The sequence below is a fragment of the Anser cygnoides genome, chromosome 21, assembly GCF_040182565.1.
Source record: "Anser cygnoides isolate HZ-2024a breed goose chromosome 21, Taihu_goose_T2T_genome, whole genome shotgun sequence".
NCBI lineage: Eukaryota > Metazoa > Chordata > Aves > Anseriformes > Anatidae > Anser > Anser cygnoides.
Genome location: NC_089893.1, coordinates 4,973,334 through 4,990,568, shown reverse-complemented (window position 1 = coordinate 4,990,568; position 17,235 = coordinate 4,973,334). Strand labels below are relative to the sequence as shown.

The 17,235-nt window shown below is 46.3% G+C and overlaps 1 protein-coding gene across 3 annotated transcripts in view; it reads right to left on the bottom strand.

Moving 5' to 3' along the window:
- Window positions 1-594: 594 nt before the first annotated feature.
- Window positions 595-17,235, bottom strand: part of POU2F3 (POU class 2 homeobox 3) — a 41,636-nt gene continuing 24,995 nt past the window's right edge. For 2 of the 3 annotated variants that reach the window (XM_013187215.3, XM_048063229.2), the window contains 10 exons: window positions 13,416-13,520; window positions 11,792-11,894; window positions 8,750-8,832; window positions 8,448-8,630; window positions 7,947-8,088; window positions 6,973-7,109; window positions 5,624-5,785; window positions 4,131-4,197; window positions 3,515-3,647; window positions 595-2,589 (listed from right to left, as the gene is read on the bottom strand). In XM_013187215.3, the coding sequence (XP_013042669.1) occupies window positions 2,550-2,589; window positions 3,515-3,647; window positions 4,131-4,197; window positions 5,624-5,785; window positions 6,973-7,109; window positions 7,947-8,088; window positions 8,448-8,630; window positions 8,750-8,832; window positions 11,792-11,894; window positions 13,416-13,520 (1,155 nt within the window). In that variant the 3' untranslated portion in view covers window positions 595-2,549. The remainder of the gene's footprint in view (window positions 2,590-3,514; window positions 3,648-4,130; window positions 4,198-5,623; window positions 5,786-6,972; window positions 7,110-7,946; window positions 8,089-8,447; window positions 8,631-8,749; window positions 8,833-11,791; window positions 11,895-13,415; window positions 13,521-17,235) is intronic. The other variant, XM_048063227.2, reaches the window with a different exon arrangement.

Sequence of the window (17,235 nt, the reverse complement as noted above, 5' to 3'; positions counted from 1 at the left end):
CCACAGCTCTTTTTCAGCCCTGCTCAGAATCCAACCCCTACTGACTTTATTCATAGCCTTGTGGCATGCTCGGTGCAGCCACGCGCAAATCACTTTTCAGGCTGGCATGAAACCCCCAGCCCGGCTGTTTCACCCTCCTGTGCAGGATCCTCAGCGCAGAGGGAGGTGTTTCTATGGAAGGCCTCAGAGGAGAGGCAGCTCCTCCAGGGGGATCACCAGTTTCCCACTTACCACCCACACCTTGTGCTCGGGATGTGCAGCATTGCTCCTCCAAGCCCCCCAGCCACGTGGAGATACTGCTGGAGAATTCTCTCCTTAACTCTCAACCAAAAATCCCGTGGTTAAGGCACGCGGTACAAAAAGCTGTCGCTTTTAATTCCTACCAAGAATAATTCCTACTCCAGTTGCACAGTACTGGTCTGGTAAGGGAGTCCCTGCTATAGGGGGCAATGGGAACCTTAAGCAACGTGCCACAAAAACCCACCCTCGTGGCTGTACCAAACCTGTCAAATCCTTTAGAATAATTATACCCAAATAATTTGTTTCACATCTCTAAATACAGTTGGAAAGCAATAGAGAACAAGGCTTGAAATCAACCCTCCAAGCATGTAAGAGTATTTAATTAATGGCAGAGAGAAGGGCCGTAGCAATTAGTTAGATGAGTACTTCCCACCTACATTCCTTGCTTTCCCAACAGAAAATGCTTTTTAAACCACAACAGATTTTGTTGCAAAAAATAGAAAGTTTCATTTAATTTTAATGTTTCCACTGAAAAAAAATGCTATGACGAAAATGTTTTAGTTAGAGGTAAATGGGTGATGTGGGGATCCAGGAAACAGAAATACAGTTTCTCCGTTCTTTGTTGCTTTTGATGATGTCAGAACATTGTTTAAAAGTGATTTAATATTTAAAAAGGAAATATTTCTCAAATTCTATTTTTCAAGAAACGTTACCTTAATCTGTTTCAATCCTTTCTCGTTATTATCAGTGTCTGCTTCTATACCATACCACACTTGAAGCGACAAACGCAGTTCCACGTACAATGTGCTTGTAGGGCTCAACACTTTGTGTAAAGGTAACTGATAAACTCTTAAGGTCCACAGACCCATTACTGCAATAGTGTCATCACACAGCACTGAAGGAACAGGGTAAGAAACAACTGAATCAAATACATTTTTCCCCAAAAGAAGTGACAAAGGATAAATTTTACTTAAAAAAAAAAAAAAGCTCACATTTGCCTAAAAAAAAAAAAGACTACTACTCAAAAATGTCTATTTACAACCTGTGAACCAAATGCTCATTTACTCTAGTTTCACTGAATTAATTACCTGTACCCATTGACAACCTGACCGGGAATTTGTATTACTGAAGTCTACTTTTACAAAATTAAATATCTGCCTCTTTTTAAGAGGAGAGTTGCAAGTAACCACGATTTCCCTGGCAATATGCTGTGACAGCTGAAGCTTCCTACGCTTTGGCGTCTCATGATATTAAGGAACCTTGCACACAAAATCCTCGAGATTCACACCTGAGCAGTACAACCTGTCCCCCAGGAGCGAAGGGCACGCTGCAGGGATCAGGCCAGCTACATCACTTACAATTCAGGACAAACCACAACACAGGCACCCCTCTGCTCCGGAGAGGTTGCTTTCATTTGGTACCAGATAAAGCCCAAAGGATGAATCAAAGAAAGAAGAAGGGGAGGTAAAGATTAATCCTCGTCCCATCAAACCAACACAAACTGCTTTTGGGTTCAGTCGAATCAGAAGTGCACGCAGTGTTTTACTACAGTGACATCCTCCAGCGAGGCCAGCTGTGAGCAATAACAAGACCTGGACACAGATTTTGCAAAAGGAGGCAATTTTTTTTTTTAAAGGAAAAAAAAATAAGAAGGCTCTAAAATACTTTAAAAAAAAGAAAAAAAAAGAAAAAAAAAGGAAAAGGAAACAAACTTCAGAAACAGGGCAGAAGGGCTCAAAGCAAAGCAGGTTTGGTGGTGGACAAAGCACAGTGCCATTGACCTTGGAAGTCTATTGAAAACCAAGGTTCACGTCTAGACACGGGTCTCTGGTGAAATGAACTGGGTAACCTCGGCTCAGTTTGGGGTTTATGGTACGTGTGCGTGATAGTAACAGCATGACAGACCCTTCTTGTGGGAAGCTCTGAAATGAGTGAGGGGAAAAGAGGGTCCTGACACAGAAATCCTTCCAGATCAGGGATTGCCAGGCAATCCGGTGTGAATGCAGAGATTTGCAAGCAGAGGGCAGTGTTTCATGCTAATAATAGTGCTAAGCAAGGGCTCGTTCTTGAAGTGAATGCATGGAAGAGTACTAAAATGTCACTGGTGGTGGTGAGAATCCTTGGGGAAGGTCAGCTGCAGTTTGAGTCCCTGGAGAGTTCTGCTGCTCTGGGCTCCCCTAAACAAGACCTTCATTTGGCAGCAGTTTGAAGGCACTGGAACGCCAGATGTTGCCCCAAGCATTGTTCCTAGAGAAGTTGGTCCATAGCTAGAAGTCGGAGCTCCTGTTACACACGATGGAGGAGTCAGCTCAGTGGAGGTAGGTAGGTTGATTCCATCGGTACCAAGATCTGTTTGCAACACAGGGAATAAGAGCTACAATTGCCACGTTGTTAACTTTTTCCCTTGAAATATCAATCATTCCCATTCCGTTTGTAACCCTTCTTAGACTTGGCAGCCAGCAAGCGATCCTTTTTCCTGCAGGAAGCTCAGAGCAAACCCCTGTCTTTCTAAGCAGCAGCTTCCACTGAGCTCGGGATTTCTCACACGACCTGGCTGCTGGACTTCCTCTGGGTGAGAGCAGGTCTGATTCATGGCACGGGATGCTCCGTGACTCAGAAAGCCCAGAAGCTACACGTAATGCCCTCTGCTCTCGGTTGCCTTCCTGCTAACGTAGCATCCTTGATGCCACATGCAACGAGCCGCAGAAACAAGCGCGGAGAGGCCTCAGCAGCACAGGCTGCAGCAGGGGAACAGTCAGTGAAATAACTAGAAGGGCTCTGAGCCCTTGTGTGCCGCTTAATCCTTTTGTAGCATCTAAAGGCAGGGCAGAGGAAAATTGCTGTTCTTGTTTTATCTGCCAGCGTGGAATCATTACGCTGCAGCAGAGCTCTCTGGCTGGCACTACAGGCGAGAAACCTGGCTATGGGGAGGTTTGTCAAAGCAGAAGCAGCAAAATAAGCCTTCCTCTGCTTCCTCCACACACAGAATTAATTCAAGACAGTCCTTATGGACAGTGCTTCCATCCAGATTTTTTTTCTTTTTTAATCAGCATAGTATTTCAGATAAACCGGATTTACTGTTTATTTTTCACCCAAACCTAGCCAAGTCCCAAGAAGCTTCAGGTAAGGCGTTAAGCTTCATGTAATCACCTGCCACCACATAGCTCTGCATTGCTGGGTCCTCTAAAGGGCTGCACGCTCTTCTCTAAAGCCACCCTGCTTTTCTCCCAAGCCCCCCAACACCCAAGGAGCGAGCCGTGCCCCCCCTCCTTACCCTGAAGAGTTGAAACCGGATGAGTTCATTGCAGCTTTGGAGTTGCTCTGGGCTGTGCTGGGGCTGCTGGCATGGAGTGCACTGCCAGGGGACGAGGGCCGGCTGGAGTTCCCTGGGGAACACGATGATGTTACTGCACGGCAGAGAGAGCAGAGTGAGGCTGGGATCCCCTTCTCCTGCCAAGGAAAGCCCAAGCCCAAACCCTTCCACTGTCCTGTTCATCCTGCACCCTGCTCTGTCTGGTTTCTGTCGGAGCAAACCACATCTCTGCCACTGCTCCTCCGAAGAAATGCAGTTACCTGCCCCCCGAGCACCCTCTTGGTTGGCTTCTGGGTGTGTGCCTGGCTCCCAAACCTCAACACCCCAGTCACATTTGGCTAGGATTATCCTGGGAGTGTTACCATGCCCAGGATGCTTTCCTTATCTTTGTTCCAGCCAAGAGAAAGACTCAGCTCTTCTTATCCCCTGTCCACCCATTATGTAGGGCTAATTTCCCTGCCCCAAACCAAAGGTCTGTTCAAGAGGGGCCTGTGGAGGTGGCCTGGAAGCCAAGCAGCCGGAGAGCAAGAGGAAGAGGTAAGAAAGAACGAGGGTGAGACAGTTTGGCACGGCTTACCTGTCCCAGGCATGGTGCTGTGCACCGGGTTGACAGAGAGGGGCCCCAAGGACCCTGAGGTAGAGACCTGAGGAGGAACAGAAGCAGACAGTCAGCAGCTGGCACTCCGAGGGTGCAGACCACAACATGCCACTCCTTCGTGTTCCCTTTGGAGTGTGCTGGCTCCCAGAGAGACTTATCTACATCTGAGCCTCCCACCAATGCTTCTATCCATGCTCTACTCTACCAGCACAATTCCCATACCTAGGGTTGGGCAAAGAAACCAGAATGAGTATTACGTATGCCTGATACTCCACACACAGGTCTACATTTATGGATCAGCTGCGGAAAAGCCTGAAATTGCTACGCTTTCTGCAAGTGCTGAGCTCCAGCCAGGAGGAGCCCCTGCCCTTTGGATGTTTCAGACTGGATGTTCTCATGCAGAAACATCCCGGCTCATTCTGGTCTCGGGCACAAATCATCCCTTTTCCTTTGAGGAGTTCTTGATGGGTGAGAATCCTCATGTGACAATTACTAATTTGGTGGCTGTAATCAAAGCGAGCCTGGGGCATCTGGTGTTCAGCCGTGATACTTTAACTACAGGCAACGCGCTGTTCAGAATGCCTGATGAGCAAAGGCATACTTTGTGCGACGCGCTCACGGGAAAGCCAGTCACCAAAGCTGCTGCTTTAAAAATTCACGGCTTGCAAGCAGCGCTCTGTGTTCGCGACGGCAGCCCAAACGTGTTGTGCAACAAGTGACCAAACTTCTTGTGATGTTTTTCTGCCTTCTAATGGATAATTCTAAAACCCAGAAGATTTTGAGATAAAATGTTGCTTGTGCATACGTACTCTTCCTCCCACTCACATGTGCTGCAGTACCAACAACACCGTAGGGAGGTTCCTGCCACTTTTATACATGGAAGCAACTAAACAACTATTAAGTAGCAGAAATGCAACAGCAGCTTGTTATCCAGAACAGCCACTCTGATTACAGGGACATGCTTTCACTAACTCTCACAGCAGCTTCTTTCTCTCATCCTTCCTGGCAATGAAAATACACTTGTCAAAACGTGAATGTGCAATAAGTGAGAAGGACAAATAGCGCTGCTGAAGTGCTTTCTGCATTTCTAAACAGATGGAAAACACCACACTGTTAAGTAAGTGGTTACTATCAGGTTTCAGACTCAACCAAATTCGACACGACTGGATGTAATTCTCTTTCTGTGGAATGCTGAATTCCTCCTCCATTAACTTTGGAAAGGTTTTACTTGCCAGTCTTACAGTGAGAGTTTCGGGGATAGCACCCCTATTTGGATAAATCATCCTGCAGTTAGACTAACTTACACTTTCTGGGAAAAGTGCATTTTTTCTTGTGATTTCTTACCAGTGTTTTCATTGAGAGAATACAAGATGTTGTTCTATAAATGAGGGCAAACGCTGTTCTGTATCCCCCCCCCCGCCTTTTCCCTTCCATGAGCAGCACATACAGCTCCTTAGTCCAAAGTCTCTCACCAGTCTGGAGTTGTAGATGGGTGATTTGATGGGGGACGGCATCGGGCAGCTGATCCGTTTTTCCTTCTGGCGCCGGTTGCAGAACCAGACCCGAACCACCTCCTTTTCCATGGAGAGCTGCTCTGCTATTAAGGAGATCTCCTCTGAACTGGGCTTGGGGTTCTGCTAAGAAAGGGCAGGAGGTTAAAGAAAGCCTCGGAAGTCTGTAACTCACAGCATCGGCGCCTGCTTCTGCTGCTGGAAAAGCAGAGGACGAGGGTGGGGTTGGAAGTAAACTGGAGAGGGGAGAATATTTGCTTCTAAGGCAAAGGGTAAACATTTGGGTGAGAGATTATGTTCTGTGAACCAGAAAGGGCCTCTGATTCAACATCAAGTCTCATGGAATCAGCGGGGATGAGTCAGTACCTGGCCCTGCTATTGCATAAAGCACCGAGCTCTTTGATCTTAACAGCACCCTAAATCATTGCTTGAGGGGAAGCTAATGACTGGTGGTCTTCTTATCACCGCACAGGACACACGAGCTCCGAGTGCTGGTTGTACACCTACCTGCACCACCTCACAACCATTTCATCTCTGTCTTTCTCCATCCCTCATTTATAAGCGGAAATAATAGTACCCATCCTCTTTTTTCTGACTCACTTATTTTCTGGTGCATTTGACAGCATTTAGCTCTGTGGTTTTTGATCTGATTTGGAGACTTCAAGGGAAAAATAATACCTAGCACGGAGACGCCAAGACAGTTTTCCCATTACAAAGAGCGCCTCGTACTAGCTAAAAAATGAGCTGCCCATAACAATCTGAAAACGACTGTCTTTTGTTCTTATCAACAGTCTTAGGAGGAAAATTTGATATGATCAGCTATGAGGGAGAAAACAAGAATAAACGAGGGCTGGTCGAAAACGGTTCTGATGAAATATTCTCGATGGATGGTGCGGTCCTGCTGATAGGCTCCGCTTGTGAAAGGATCCAGCAGCACCCTCGGGAGCGATGCCCTGCGCCTTCCTGCACTCACAGGAGCTGCTCAGCCAGGCCCCCACCTCCCTGCTGTGCTGGGCCAGCAGCTGCCCCTGTTCACAGAGGGAAGAGGTGGGTGCAGGAGGTCAGCTTTGGCTGGGGCACTGAGTAGTGCAAGAGAACGGGTGATGAAATCATAATTGCGTTAAGACATCCACCAAGGAAATAATTGGGCCTAGTTTCTTTGCTTTGACTTTTCCCTTGAACTCCTTCAAGCATTTTCTAACCTGCTGTCAAACAATTTTTTTTTTTTGACTATTCAGTGCTACTACTATGACCTAGCAAATGGCGAACTCAGAGACAGTTCACAACACGTTGGAACATTTTCCCCTCACATCTTGAAATCTTTTCTCCAGCGTGGAGCGAATGTTGGTCTCAATGCTGGTCCGCTTCTTCCTTTTCCGTCCAAACATCTCGTTCACTGAGGGGTAGGAATTGGGAGTGCTCATGGAAGAATCCAAAGGAGCAGATTCTGGGGAAAGAGAAAAGGGAAAAGAGATACTGAAGAAGATCATGGGTTATTTGCATTCCCAGATCCTTTCTGGGAACTACAGCACCGCCCAGAATAAGTGAAGTGCTCCTACATTATGCATAATTCCTCTTAAAATTGCTTCAGCACTTCCAGATCCATTAATGATGGAATCAAGAAATATAAGTGATACAAATTTTAATCAAAACACTGTTTTTTCTTCTTTCATCTTAATTTCCAGCATGCTCTGATGGGGACCACAGAGTTTCTGTCATTTTAATTTCACACAGTTAAGGATGTCGATTTACCTCACCAGGGTCAGGCCTCGTGTAGCTGAGACACCTCCTGACGTGGTAAATTGGTCAAACACGCAGCTCCTGACGGGCACACGAGGCCAGTGCCACTCCTGCGCTGGTCTGCAGCCAGCAGAGGACACCAGCCCCATACTGCTGCTGCCGGGGATTCCCCCTGCAGTGATATCCTGCTTTTCTAGGCACTGCTCACGGGCTGATCTCTTGCACAGCACTCCCTGCCTACTCTTGCCAGTTTGCGTGGGGAGGGACAGGGTGGACTAGCCCAGAGATTTCCCCCCAGGCCACGCAACAGAGGCTGCAGGAGCGGATTGTCCCAGACACCAAGTGGCAACGGGAAGCCTACACTGCTAAAGCAAAAAAGCAGATGTGCTTTGCTGTCTAGGCCACAATCAACACAAGCAAGAAGTCTGTTGTCAGAGGTCCTTGCTCTGGCTATGATTTTTCTGGCTTTTATGGAAGGCTCCTGGGTAGATCCTCTCCTGTGCTGGTCAAAATCAGTGGTGTTTCTGCATCTAACGTCACCCACCTGCGTCACTCAGCCACTTCTCCAGCAGGGGTTTGAGCTTGCACATATTCTTAAAGCTTAGGTTGAGAGCCTCGAAGCGGGAAATGGTGGTCTGGCTGAAATCATTGCCATAGAGCTTCCCCATGGCAAGTCCAACGTCTCCCTGCCAGAGAAGACCCAAATCACAACATGAAGTCAAAAAAAAAGACCTCACAGCTCCTTGCTGTCACCACCTCTCGTGCTACTTCCAGAACAGATGTCGCCGAGTGCCCATGCCCACCCTCCAGAGAGAAGGACCTCTTCTCCCACCGGAGTCTTCCCCATGCCCCTGAGCCTTTATATATCGAAGAAGCTGTGGGATGAGGTCATGGTAATGAAACACTAGGAAGGGTTTGTCTCTCCGTGTGTTTGGAAGGGGAGATCTATATTCTAATCCAGCCCACCCTCCATCCACTCCTCTGCCGCAGAATCCCCCATCCCACCACGTGTGACACCGATGTTCCTGTGGACGAGGCCGCTCACCTGCGTGAACCCTAACTTGATTCGCCTCTGTTTGAAAGTCTTGGCAAACTTCTCCAGCTCCTCCAGGTCACTGGGCTCCTCAGATGCTCCCGACGGAGTTAGGTGCTTCGCCACTTGCAAATGCTGGGGTACATCCAGGTGAGGTTCAACTGATGAGCCAGGGAGCCCAGAACGGCCCACAGCCTGTTAAATATCAGCAACAAATGCAGGGAGTCACAACGACAGAAAAAAAGCACGTGGTTTTCACTGCCATTCACCCTCGGTGAAGCAGTGATTTAAGTTTCTCCGGGTGGGTGAGTTACCTGTGATGCCAGGCTGGGTCCTGGCTGGGAGAGGAGAAGGCTGCCCTGCTGCTGAGGGAAGGAGAGGAGGTTTGGCTGCAAAGCTGGGGAGAGAAAGAGAGATCAAATCAGCTCCTTCATCAGCACCTAGGCTGCTGAGCATCGCTCTGCACAGGCTCGAGAAGCTCTGAATGGAAACTGTCAGCTCGCTCATGTTCAAAATATGAGAATTTTGGCCATTGCAAGTGTGGACGGTTCTGAGTTGGGTTATGAGAATGGGAAGGGTTTATTTTTCTTTCTTTCTGTCTTTGTCTTTCTTTCTTTCTTTCTTTCAAGGCCTTTTAGCCTGAAAGGGAGTTCTAGAGTGATGATGGAGTAAAATATTTCAGCCATTGATCCCTGCGTGAGGTTGAACTAGGACACAGACATTTTATATAGACATCTAACTTTGATTTCAGATGTCAAGTAGCTGAGAATTTATCACATCCTTAGTGGTGATTTCTCCCAGTACTTAATCACTGTAACTATTGAAAATGTGCGTCTTATTTCCAATATAAGCTTTGCTGACTCCAACTTTCAGGCACTTTATCATGTTAAAAATATCCCGATCCTACAGTTAATCTCATGAGCCTACCCAATCTGCTCTCTACTACGCATTTCATTTTGAAGTGTCATTTCAAAGCCATCTGACCCTTTCTTTTCTACCCTACTGTATTTCAAACAAATTGAATTTCTTTTGGAATTTATACACTGACACAAAATGATGAAAGAAAAAAAAAAAAGAAGGGAAATCTATAAAACCAACAAAAAGTAGTATTTATGGACACTGTGTAATTGTTCGTTTGACAAGCTGCTGAGCGCAAGCCCATATGTCTTACAGGGAATGTCCTAAAGGATTTAGTAGCGACCAAAGCAGTGTAGTTCCATATAAATTTAGTTAGGTTCTTCAAGTCTGTTGTGGGTGAAGCTTATAGAATTTAGAGAGGATTTATAACCTTTCCCGAAACAGGCAATATATTCAATTGATTGGAACTGACAATTATAGGGAAATCTATAGACATTTATGGACTTCTGCTGAAAAAGGAAGAAAGATCATCTCCGAAATGTCTTTCTCTCCCTCTCTGTCTTTTCTTTTTTAATTTAGATCTGAATGTGCAGGATCCCATTTTTATTTATTTAGATTGGTGTTTCAATAAGCCTTCTCTAATGCTGGAACAACTTTGAATTTCAAATGCAGGCTGGTAATGAGGTGCACATTTTTAACAGTGAAGGTAATTAATCACTGGAATGGCTTGCCTAGGGACATGGCGGATGCTCTGTCATTTGGAGTCTTTAAAAACATGATTGAACACCTTTGCAAAAGCTAAGCTCTAGCTCAAATGAAAATTATGGACTGGATTCAGGAATCACCGGTTTGACAGCTGATGAGATGGAGGCTGTGTTTTCGTGAGATGAAGTCTTCAGCAGCAATATTTTGGCTGAGAGTATTCCCAGCATCTCCCTGGCTGCTTGTTTCCACCTTTGCAGCACTGAGCTCTCACCCTCTCATCCAAGCGTGCCAGCATGAGCTGTCTGAAGGGCTGCACCGTGAATCAGATCAGCGCATAATGAATCAGGCCTGGGAACTTATCTGGCTTAAAAAGAACTTTAAAACACTAAAATCAAACCCAGACTTGTGGCCTCTTGGAAAGGTTAAACCTACAACCAAGTCCCTTTGGCTGTGAAATCCATGAACTGATGTATCCGTCAGCCAGAGCTCAGGAAAGGTTGAAGATGTTCCTCTATTCCTGAGGGGTGGCCCCAGGGATGACTGCAGGAATACTCCACGCACCTCATCGGCACGAAGAGCGCTTCACCTGCATCTCTACCAAACCACTGGTGCCACAAAACCCATCTGTGCCTTCACTTTCAGTCCCCAGTGGCTGTGCACGCACACAGCAGAGGATCATTAGGACTTGACAATCGTCTATTCAAATGGAAGAGACCTTGCACAAAAAGCTGGCTACTGGCCAGGATATCCAGTCTGCAGCAAGTCTGGAACCAAAAAGGGGTCATGGCCAAACAAGTGGCCATCTGTTGGAAGGGCTGCAGCTGCCAAAGGAAGTCACTTAACAGAAGAAATTGTAGTTCTATAAAAGGAAGCAAAATGCTATTTTCCAGCATAGCGCGTTTCTTATACAGGAATAAAATCAGGCAGCGAGCAATAGATTATCCCGACCCTGACAGCTCAAACAAACTAAATTCTAGACTACTGTTAAATATACATCAAGTGGTTTCTTGATGCATCGCTCAGCATCGTTTGGCAGAGAGAAGAGTGCACGTACTGTCAATGAGAAATAGGTTTCCCAATTGCCTACGGTGTGATACTTTTCTTTCAGAGCATGTGTACAGTTGCATTCGAGCTGCAGAGACGTTATGGTTCTAATTCTGAATGTTGGCTCCTATAGAGGGACTTCTGTGCTGGGATAAATGAGAGTGAGAAGGACCCAAGTCCCTTTGCATCTGTCAGGTTATGGATCGACATCTGTGTTTGTCCACAGGCAGCATGAAGCTTCGTCAATGGCATGTCTGTGTCCCAGAGGCTGGAGAAATGCCATGAAAATATCAGTGATAAAAATAGAAACACGAGGTCTTTCTGAAGCACTGCGTTAAGTCCTCTGTCCTTTCATGATGCTGATTACACTCTATTTCAGAAGTAGTTAGCTCTCCTGTCCTCTCCTGCCCCATGCCTTGGAGCGAGGTTGGGGAACAAGCAGTGGCAGCCCCGCTTCGGAGCTCGCTCGCAGCCCCGCGATGCTCCTGGCTAGGTTGGACCTCTTTGCTCTGGTGCCAGCACCGTCCTTCCACCAGAGCAAGGGGGCACTCGTGGGATGCAGGAGCCGTGGGTGCCGGCAGCCCCCCTGCTGCCCGCCCCCTGCCCCGCTGGCAGCAGAAGGGGCCAGGCACCATCAGGATGGGGAAATCAAACAGGGCAGCTTGAAAGCAAGAGTCAGGAGAAGGGAGGCTCTCCCTGGATATGTGCCCACGTATTACAAGGCCCCTTTCGGATTTGGTTGCTCTTACCTTGTTGGCCTGCCTGGGACTGAGAGAGAAGAAACTGGGGAACTGACTGCATGTGACCAGGGAGCAATACCAGCTGCTGCAGGGTGTGAAGAGAGCTCATATCCTGCGGGAAAAAGCAAAGGGAACAGCAACGCTCAGAGACGTCTGCTCTTCACACAGCATCATCTCCCCCCGTCCCTGGTCTTTTGCACTGTCCCTGACCCCATTCGCAGTTTTCATTTAGCTGCCAACACATCACATGTGTGCACAGGAGAGCTACAGATCCAGAGCTACGCCGGGATCTGAAGTTTTCAGCTTTATAAGAAAAATGCTGTGCACACAGACATCCACAGGGAGAACGTCTACTTTTAACTGAAAAAGTTAATGCTTGAAAAATAACATTTTTGAGGGACTGGAAATCAAAATCTGCTTATTAAGAAACAACAAAAAAGCCCTTGGATCTCGGTTTCTTACAGATATTGTCTTTTCAGAGAATGAACTCCCTAAAATAATACAGAAAAGGTGCAGCAGGCTGTCCCATCACCCAGCACTGAGCCTGCTTGGCACAGAAGGCTGACTTCCCCACCAGCCGTGTGCTGGGGTGGGAAAGAAGCAAAGCCCAGCAAGTGCCCAATTCTCTGCACCACCAGCAAATGCACTGCAATGGACAACCACCAGATCCAAAATATTTTCTGTTCTTTGCCACAGGGACTCCCCACCTTGCACTGAGCACAGCAGGCAATAGGTACTGAGAGGCAGGGAGTGCATCCCAATGCTCCTTCACATCCCTGGGGTCCCACGTCTTTTGTAGGGATTAGGGATAAGAGTTTGCATTTGTTTGGGGTAGAGAGAAAAATGCTCCAATAAGACCAACTCTCTTGAGAGGTATGTTCTTGAAGGAGTTCATTGTTTAATAAGATGAGCTTTTTAAGCTTCTCACGAACTGTTATGTAGTCTTGGGGAACTTCAACAAGGAGCTGAGTCGTGTAAGAGGTCTGATTAGCCCATGAAAGAATGGGGAAGAGATTACTGAGCAGCCTTGTGGCCTTCCAGCATCTGCCTCCCTATTAGAATTTAACAAGTGTTAAGTGCTAAACTCCCACTTTTTACCTTAAAGAAAAAAAAAATAAAAATCAAGTAATCAATTTCTTCCCTGATGTAAATCAGTTGGAGCCAACATATTCAAGGATGGCTCAGATTAGGAGTTAATCTAACCTAGGGTTCTATCTCCAGCAATGACATTAACCAGGCATTCAGGAAAGAGGAAGACCAGGACAAGCATATCCAACACTTCCCCTTGGTATTGTTTCAGTCTCCAATTATTTTCAGCTCAAAGGGATTTCCTGAGCATGGTGTGGTTTTGCCTGCTTAGAAAACCCTCAAAGGAAATCTCTTCCAAGTACGTGTCCAGTCTGCCTTTGAACCCATGTAAACTTTCTGCATCCTTTGGCAAGGCATTACACAGGTCTCCTGGCTGCTGCAAAAAAGAGGCTGGGGAGGAGACTTTGCCAGTTTACTGTCCATCATGTTCTCAAGTCTCCATTTGTCACTGCCAAAAGGTGCATCTAATTTGGCAAGTGTCTCAAAACCAGCCTTTCCCCTGGAGATTCGTTAACTCAGTCCCTGATGTCCCAAAGGCACTTACCCCTGCGATTTGACTTCCAGGCATCATTGATGATCCCTGTACAAGGTGTCCTGACCTGGGGGGGATTGTAGATTGCAAGGAATCACTGAGGTCTTCGGTTTTAATCTGAAAAAGAGCAAAGCAGTTGTAGCCTTAGGGAACGGACATGGGCTGCGGGATGCCTGGGATGGTAACAAGTCAGAGAGGTTGGAAGAGACGGGGAAGGGATTGCTTTCAGATTAGGGGGAGAAATCAGGACCTATTGCTTCTATCCCTGGCTTTGCAGAAAGGTAGGGGTTGTTCCTCACTCCTGTTCTCCAGTCTATATATTTTTATATCAGTACTAGGTTAAAGGTTGGACTAGATGGTCTTAGAGGTTTTCTCCAACCCGAATGATTCTACGATTATAACAGCGGAATAATTTTCCTGCTCTGCTAAACCAAGGGGAAGCTTGCAGTTCGCTCAATTAAATCACATTAATTAAAACACTTCAGGAAGTTTCCAGTCACTTCGCAGGCTTTAAAGCATGTGAGTGCTTTCCTAAGACAGAACACTAAGACATTTTGTGGTGTTATTAGGAAGACACGATGCAATTCCCCTTTACAGATCACCACTCACAACCTGATAGCGAGTGGCTGTAGATGGCTTCACACATTGTTCTGCAGGTATCAGAGAGTGGTACAAGGGAATAGAAGAGGAAAAACGATGAAGTAAAAGACCTTAAAGAGCAGTATACCCTTCCAGACTTGAAAATGCACCACCCTAGGCACCACATGTACCAAACTATGAGAAAGCAACAAGAAATGGGGAAGTCCTGTTCTACTGGCAAGGAAAAAAATCTGGCAAGGAAAAAATTTGCTTCTTTAGCTAAAAGAAGCTTTGAGGGAAAAAATGGCAAACTTCACAGGTGTCTGCCCTTTGTCCAGGGCTCATTTTAACCTCTTTTAACGTTCGAGAAAGATTCCAGTCTACAGAAATCATTATTTCTGAATCCACATTCTTACATGGATTCTTAAGAATTTACTCAGGGACCAGAACTGAATCCTTATGTTTGGTTTACCCCATAGTCTCCATAATTAATTTTTAACTTTGCTACTACATTAAAAAATAATAATAAAATACATCATTTTGTACTAGCTGATTTTTTAATTTTATTATTTTTTTGACAAGACCAAGCGGGAGAGGAGAAAGGACAACCTGGCTGGGGAGATTTTAGAAGTTTTTAGAATAATTCCTGAAAGCTGAGGAGCGTCTATGTGCAGATGCTGTGCAGAGGCATGAGAAAAGTCATACAGATCTCTTATAACACGTTTTCTCTAATAAAAGATATATTCAAACAATTCCCAGACAGCCTCAAGTTTTCCCCAAGCATGAACGTGCCTACAAGAAGGCTCACATCAGCAGTCCCCTTTCTAATTTAAGCCTTTCCAGTGCAAGAAGAGGTTCCAGTTCCCACAGACTGGAAAGAACAGGAGGAAAACAGAAAGAATAAGTCTTGAAAACCTTATCTACGGACTCAGCATCGCAGGTTTGCTCTTACTGCCAGGGCTGAACCTCGCTAACTCCCATCAGATAACCCCCGAGCCCAACATCGCCCAGAATTCGAGCGGGGTTACGTTTGCCGGAGTTTTGCAGCGCTGGCATGGACTTTAGGTCATGCAGCCTTCTACCAGCAGAGGGGGACAAGAAATGCCCCTTTAAAAACAATGGCCCGTGTGGGTATTTTTGGCTGAAGGATCTTTTATTTCAGTTTGAGCAAAGCAAACAAATACACAACACCTCCATGCCCCAAAGAGAAAGAGAAAGTGCGATCACAGGGAGCCGACCCGGTAAACATTAACCTCTGCTTTTTGGAAGGTGCTGTGCAGAGGGAAGAGAGTTACAACATCTCCTTCAATTAAACTATAGCTCTGGATACTGCCGAAACTAGTTTTGCAATAATAGTAGCTCCTTGCAACAAGGCTTATACATGCTGTGAATTCCAGTTCTTTCCTACCTTTCAGGTCGGCATGACCATCCCGCTTAGCCTGGCGAAAAAATCAGATGGAAAGAGCTTCTTGATCACTATCAACGCGGATAGTGTTTAAATTACTAAATGTTAGGCAAAGGGCTCAGGAGAATGCACCGTTACCCTTGAGCCATCCAGTCACTGCAGGGAAATGGTTTTATGCACCTATTTTTTCCTGAAGGCGCGTTAAAAAAAAAAAATACAGGTATATATCATCCGAGCCAAAAAGTAAAAATAAATAAATAAACGTTACTCCTGCTTGCAATTCATGCGTGTCTGCCTCATACAACGCAGTCATCCAAGGCTGAACAGTCCCAAAAAGAAAAGATATCCGCGTGTTAGAGAACGAGGCACTTGATCCCGCCTGGGTTACGATCCCGATAGGAGCGGAGTGTTGAAGAAGCACAAGCCATTTCCAAACTGAAATCAATTTTTACAGCTGCCAAGCGGAATGATCTGGAAGCGTTCCAGGCCGAAAGGGGTGTGTAGCTGCATCCCGGCATCGCACAATATGAGAACGGGAGGTGGGTTTGGCAAAGGACCGGTTCCCCATTTAAAAACAACAACATCTCCCACTGCTCCTTCCCCCGGCCCTGGAATTCTCTGGCTCTCTCCTGCGCAGTGGGCGGGAACTTGGGTGTTCTTGACAAATCCTTCTCCCCTGCACCTTTTTTCATTGGTTTTAGGCTCAATTTTACTTCTCCCTCCTCTTCCTCTCCCCAACAGGCCTGCAGCTGGCTAATTGTTCATTAGCAAGAGTTCAGGGCATATCCAAAACTTTTGGGATGGTTTATGCAAATCCTGCACCTTCATTTTTTCCCCAGCTAAACCGGCACTGTTACCAACCGTACGTTAGAAAGAAACCAAACCAAAAGCCCCAAAAAACCACACACATTGTGGGCGAGGCCACTCAATATCATGAGACTCCCTTAAAATAATGTAAATTTCAAACTAATAAAACAAGGGGAGGAGTTGCCTTTCTCCTTTCCCAGTGCATCTGACACACGTTTGCTGTTATTTTCTGCAAATATGAGAGTTTTCCTCGTGGAACCAAAGAAGGTTGAAACAAAATCAGCTCGTGTAGGTGTTTGCTGAAATCCATGCTAGACCACCATGCATAAAAGAGTGATTGGGTTAAAATCAGGACCAGGTTCTGCTGTGGTTCCCCAGTCTCTTGCTTTTACATCATGGTCAGGGCAGGAACGAGAAGGCGTTGAGAACAAATCTTAGTTTCTTCCCATCCTATTGGGTTTGGGAAAATAAGGCTACAAAGGAAAAAAAAAAATGAGAGGAGGGGGAAATAAGGCAGTGCTCGCAGGCACCTGGGCAGTCTGCGGGCTGGGGCCCCTGGGCAGCAGGTAACGGCAGGTGGCGGCACCCGCACGCCGAGCTGCCGAGGGCTGGGGAGAGGAATCACACTTGCAAATCTCAAGTGGATGTTTTCACAGCCTTAAAATAGGGTCAGCTGCCCCCAAGCAATCCCTGTGAAAAACACAGGAAGGGTGACTGGATGGAAGGAGTCCCTTCCTTAGTTGGCTAGCGCGTCTGCTGGGCACGGCCAATGATGGATTGGTTCTTACCTATCTCTAGCCTGAAAACAAAAACAAAAAGCAAAACAAACTAAGAAACATATTGAGGGCGATGGAAAATGATCAAAGCTCTTCAGCTTGCTTGCGCAACTGATTTGTGGAAGGTGTTTCATAAACATTTCATAAGAAGGAGAATTATGAAGAAAACATCTCCCAACCTGCCTGCAATTACTGCACAAACTCTTCCTTACCAGTAGGAAGAAGGGGAGGAAAAAAAAAAAAAGTACATCTGTTTTGTAACTGA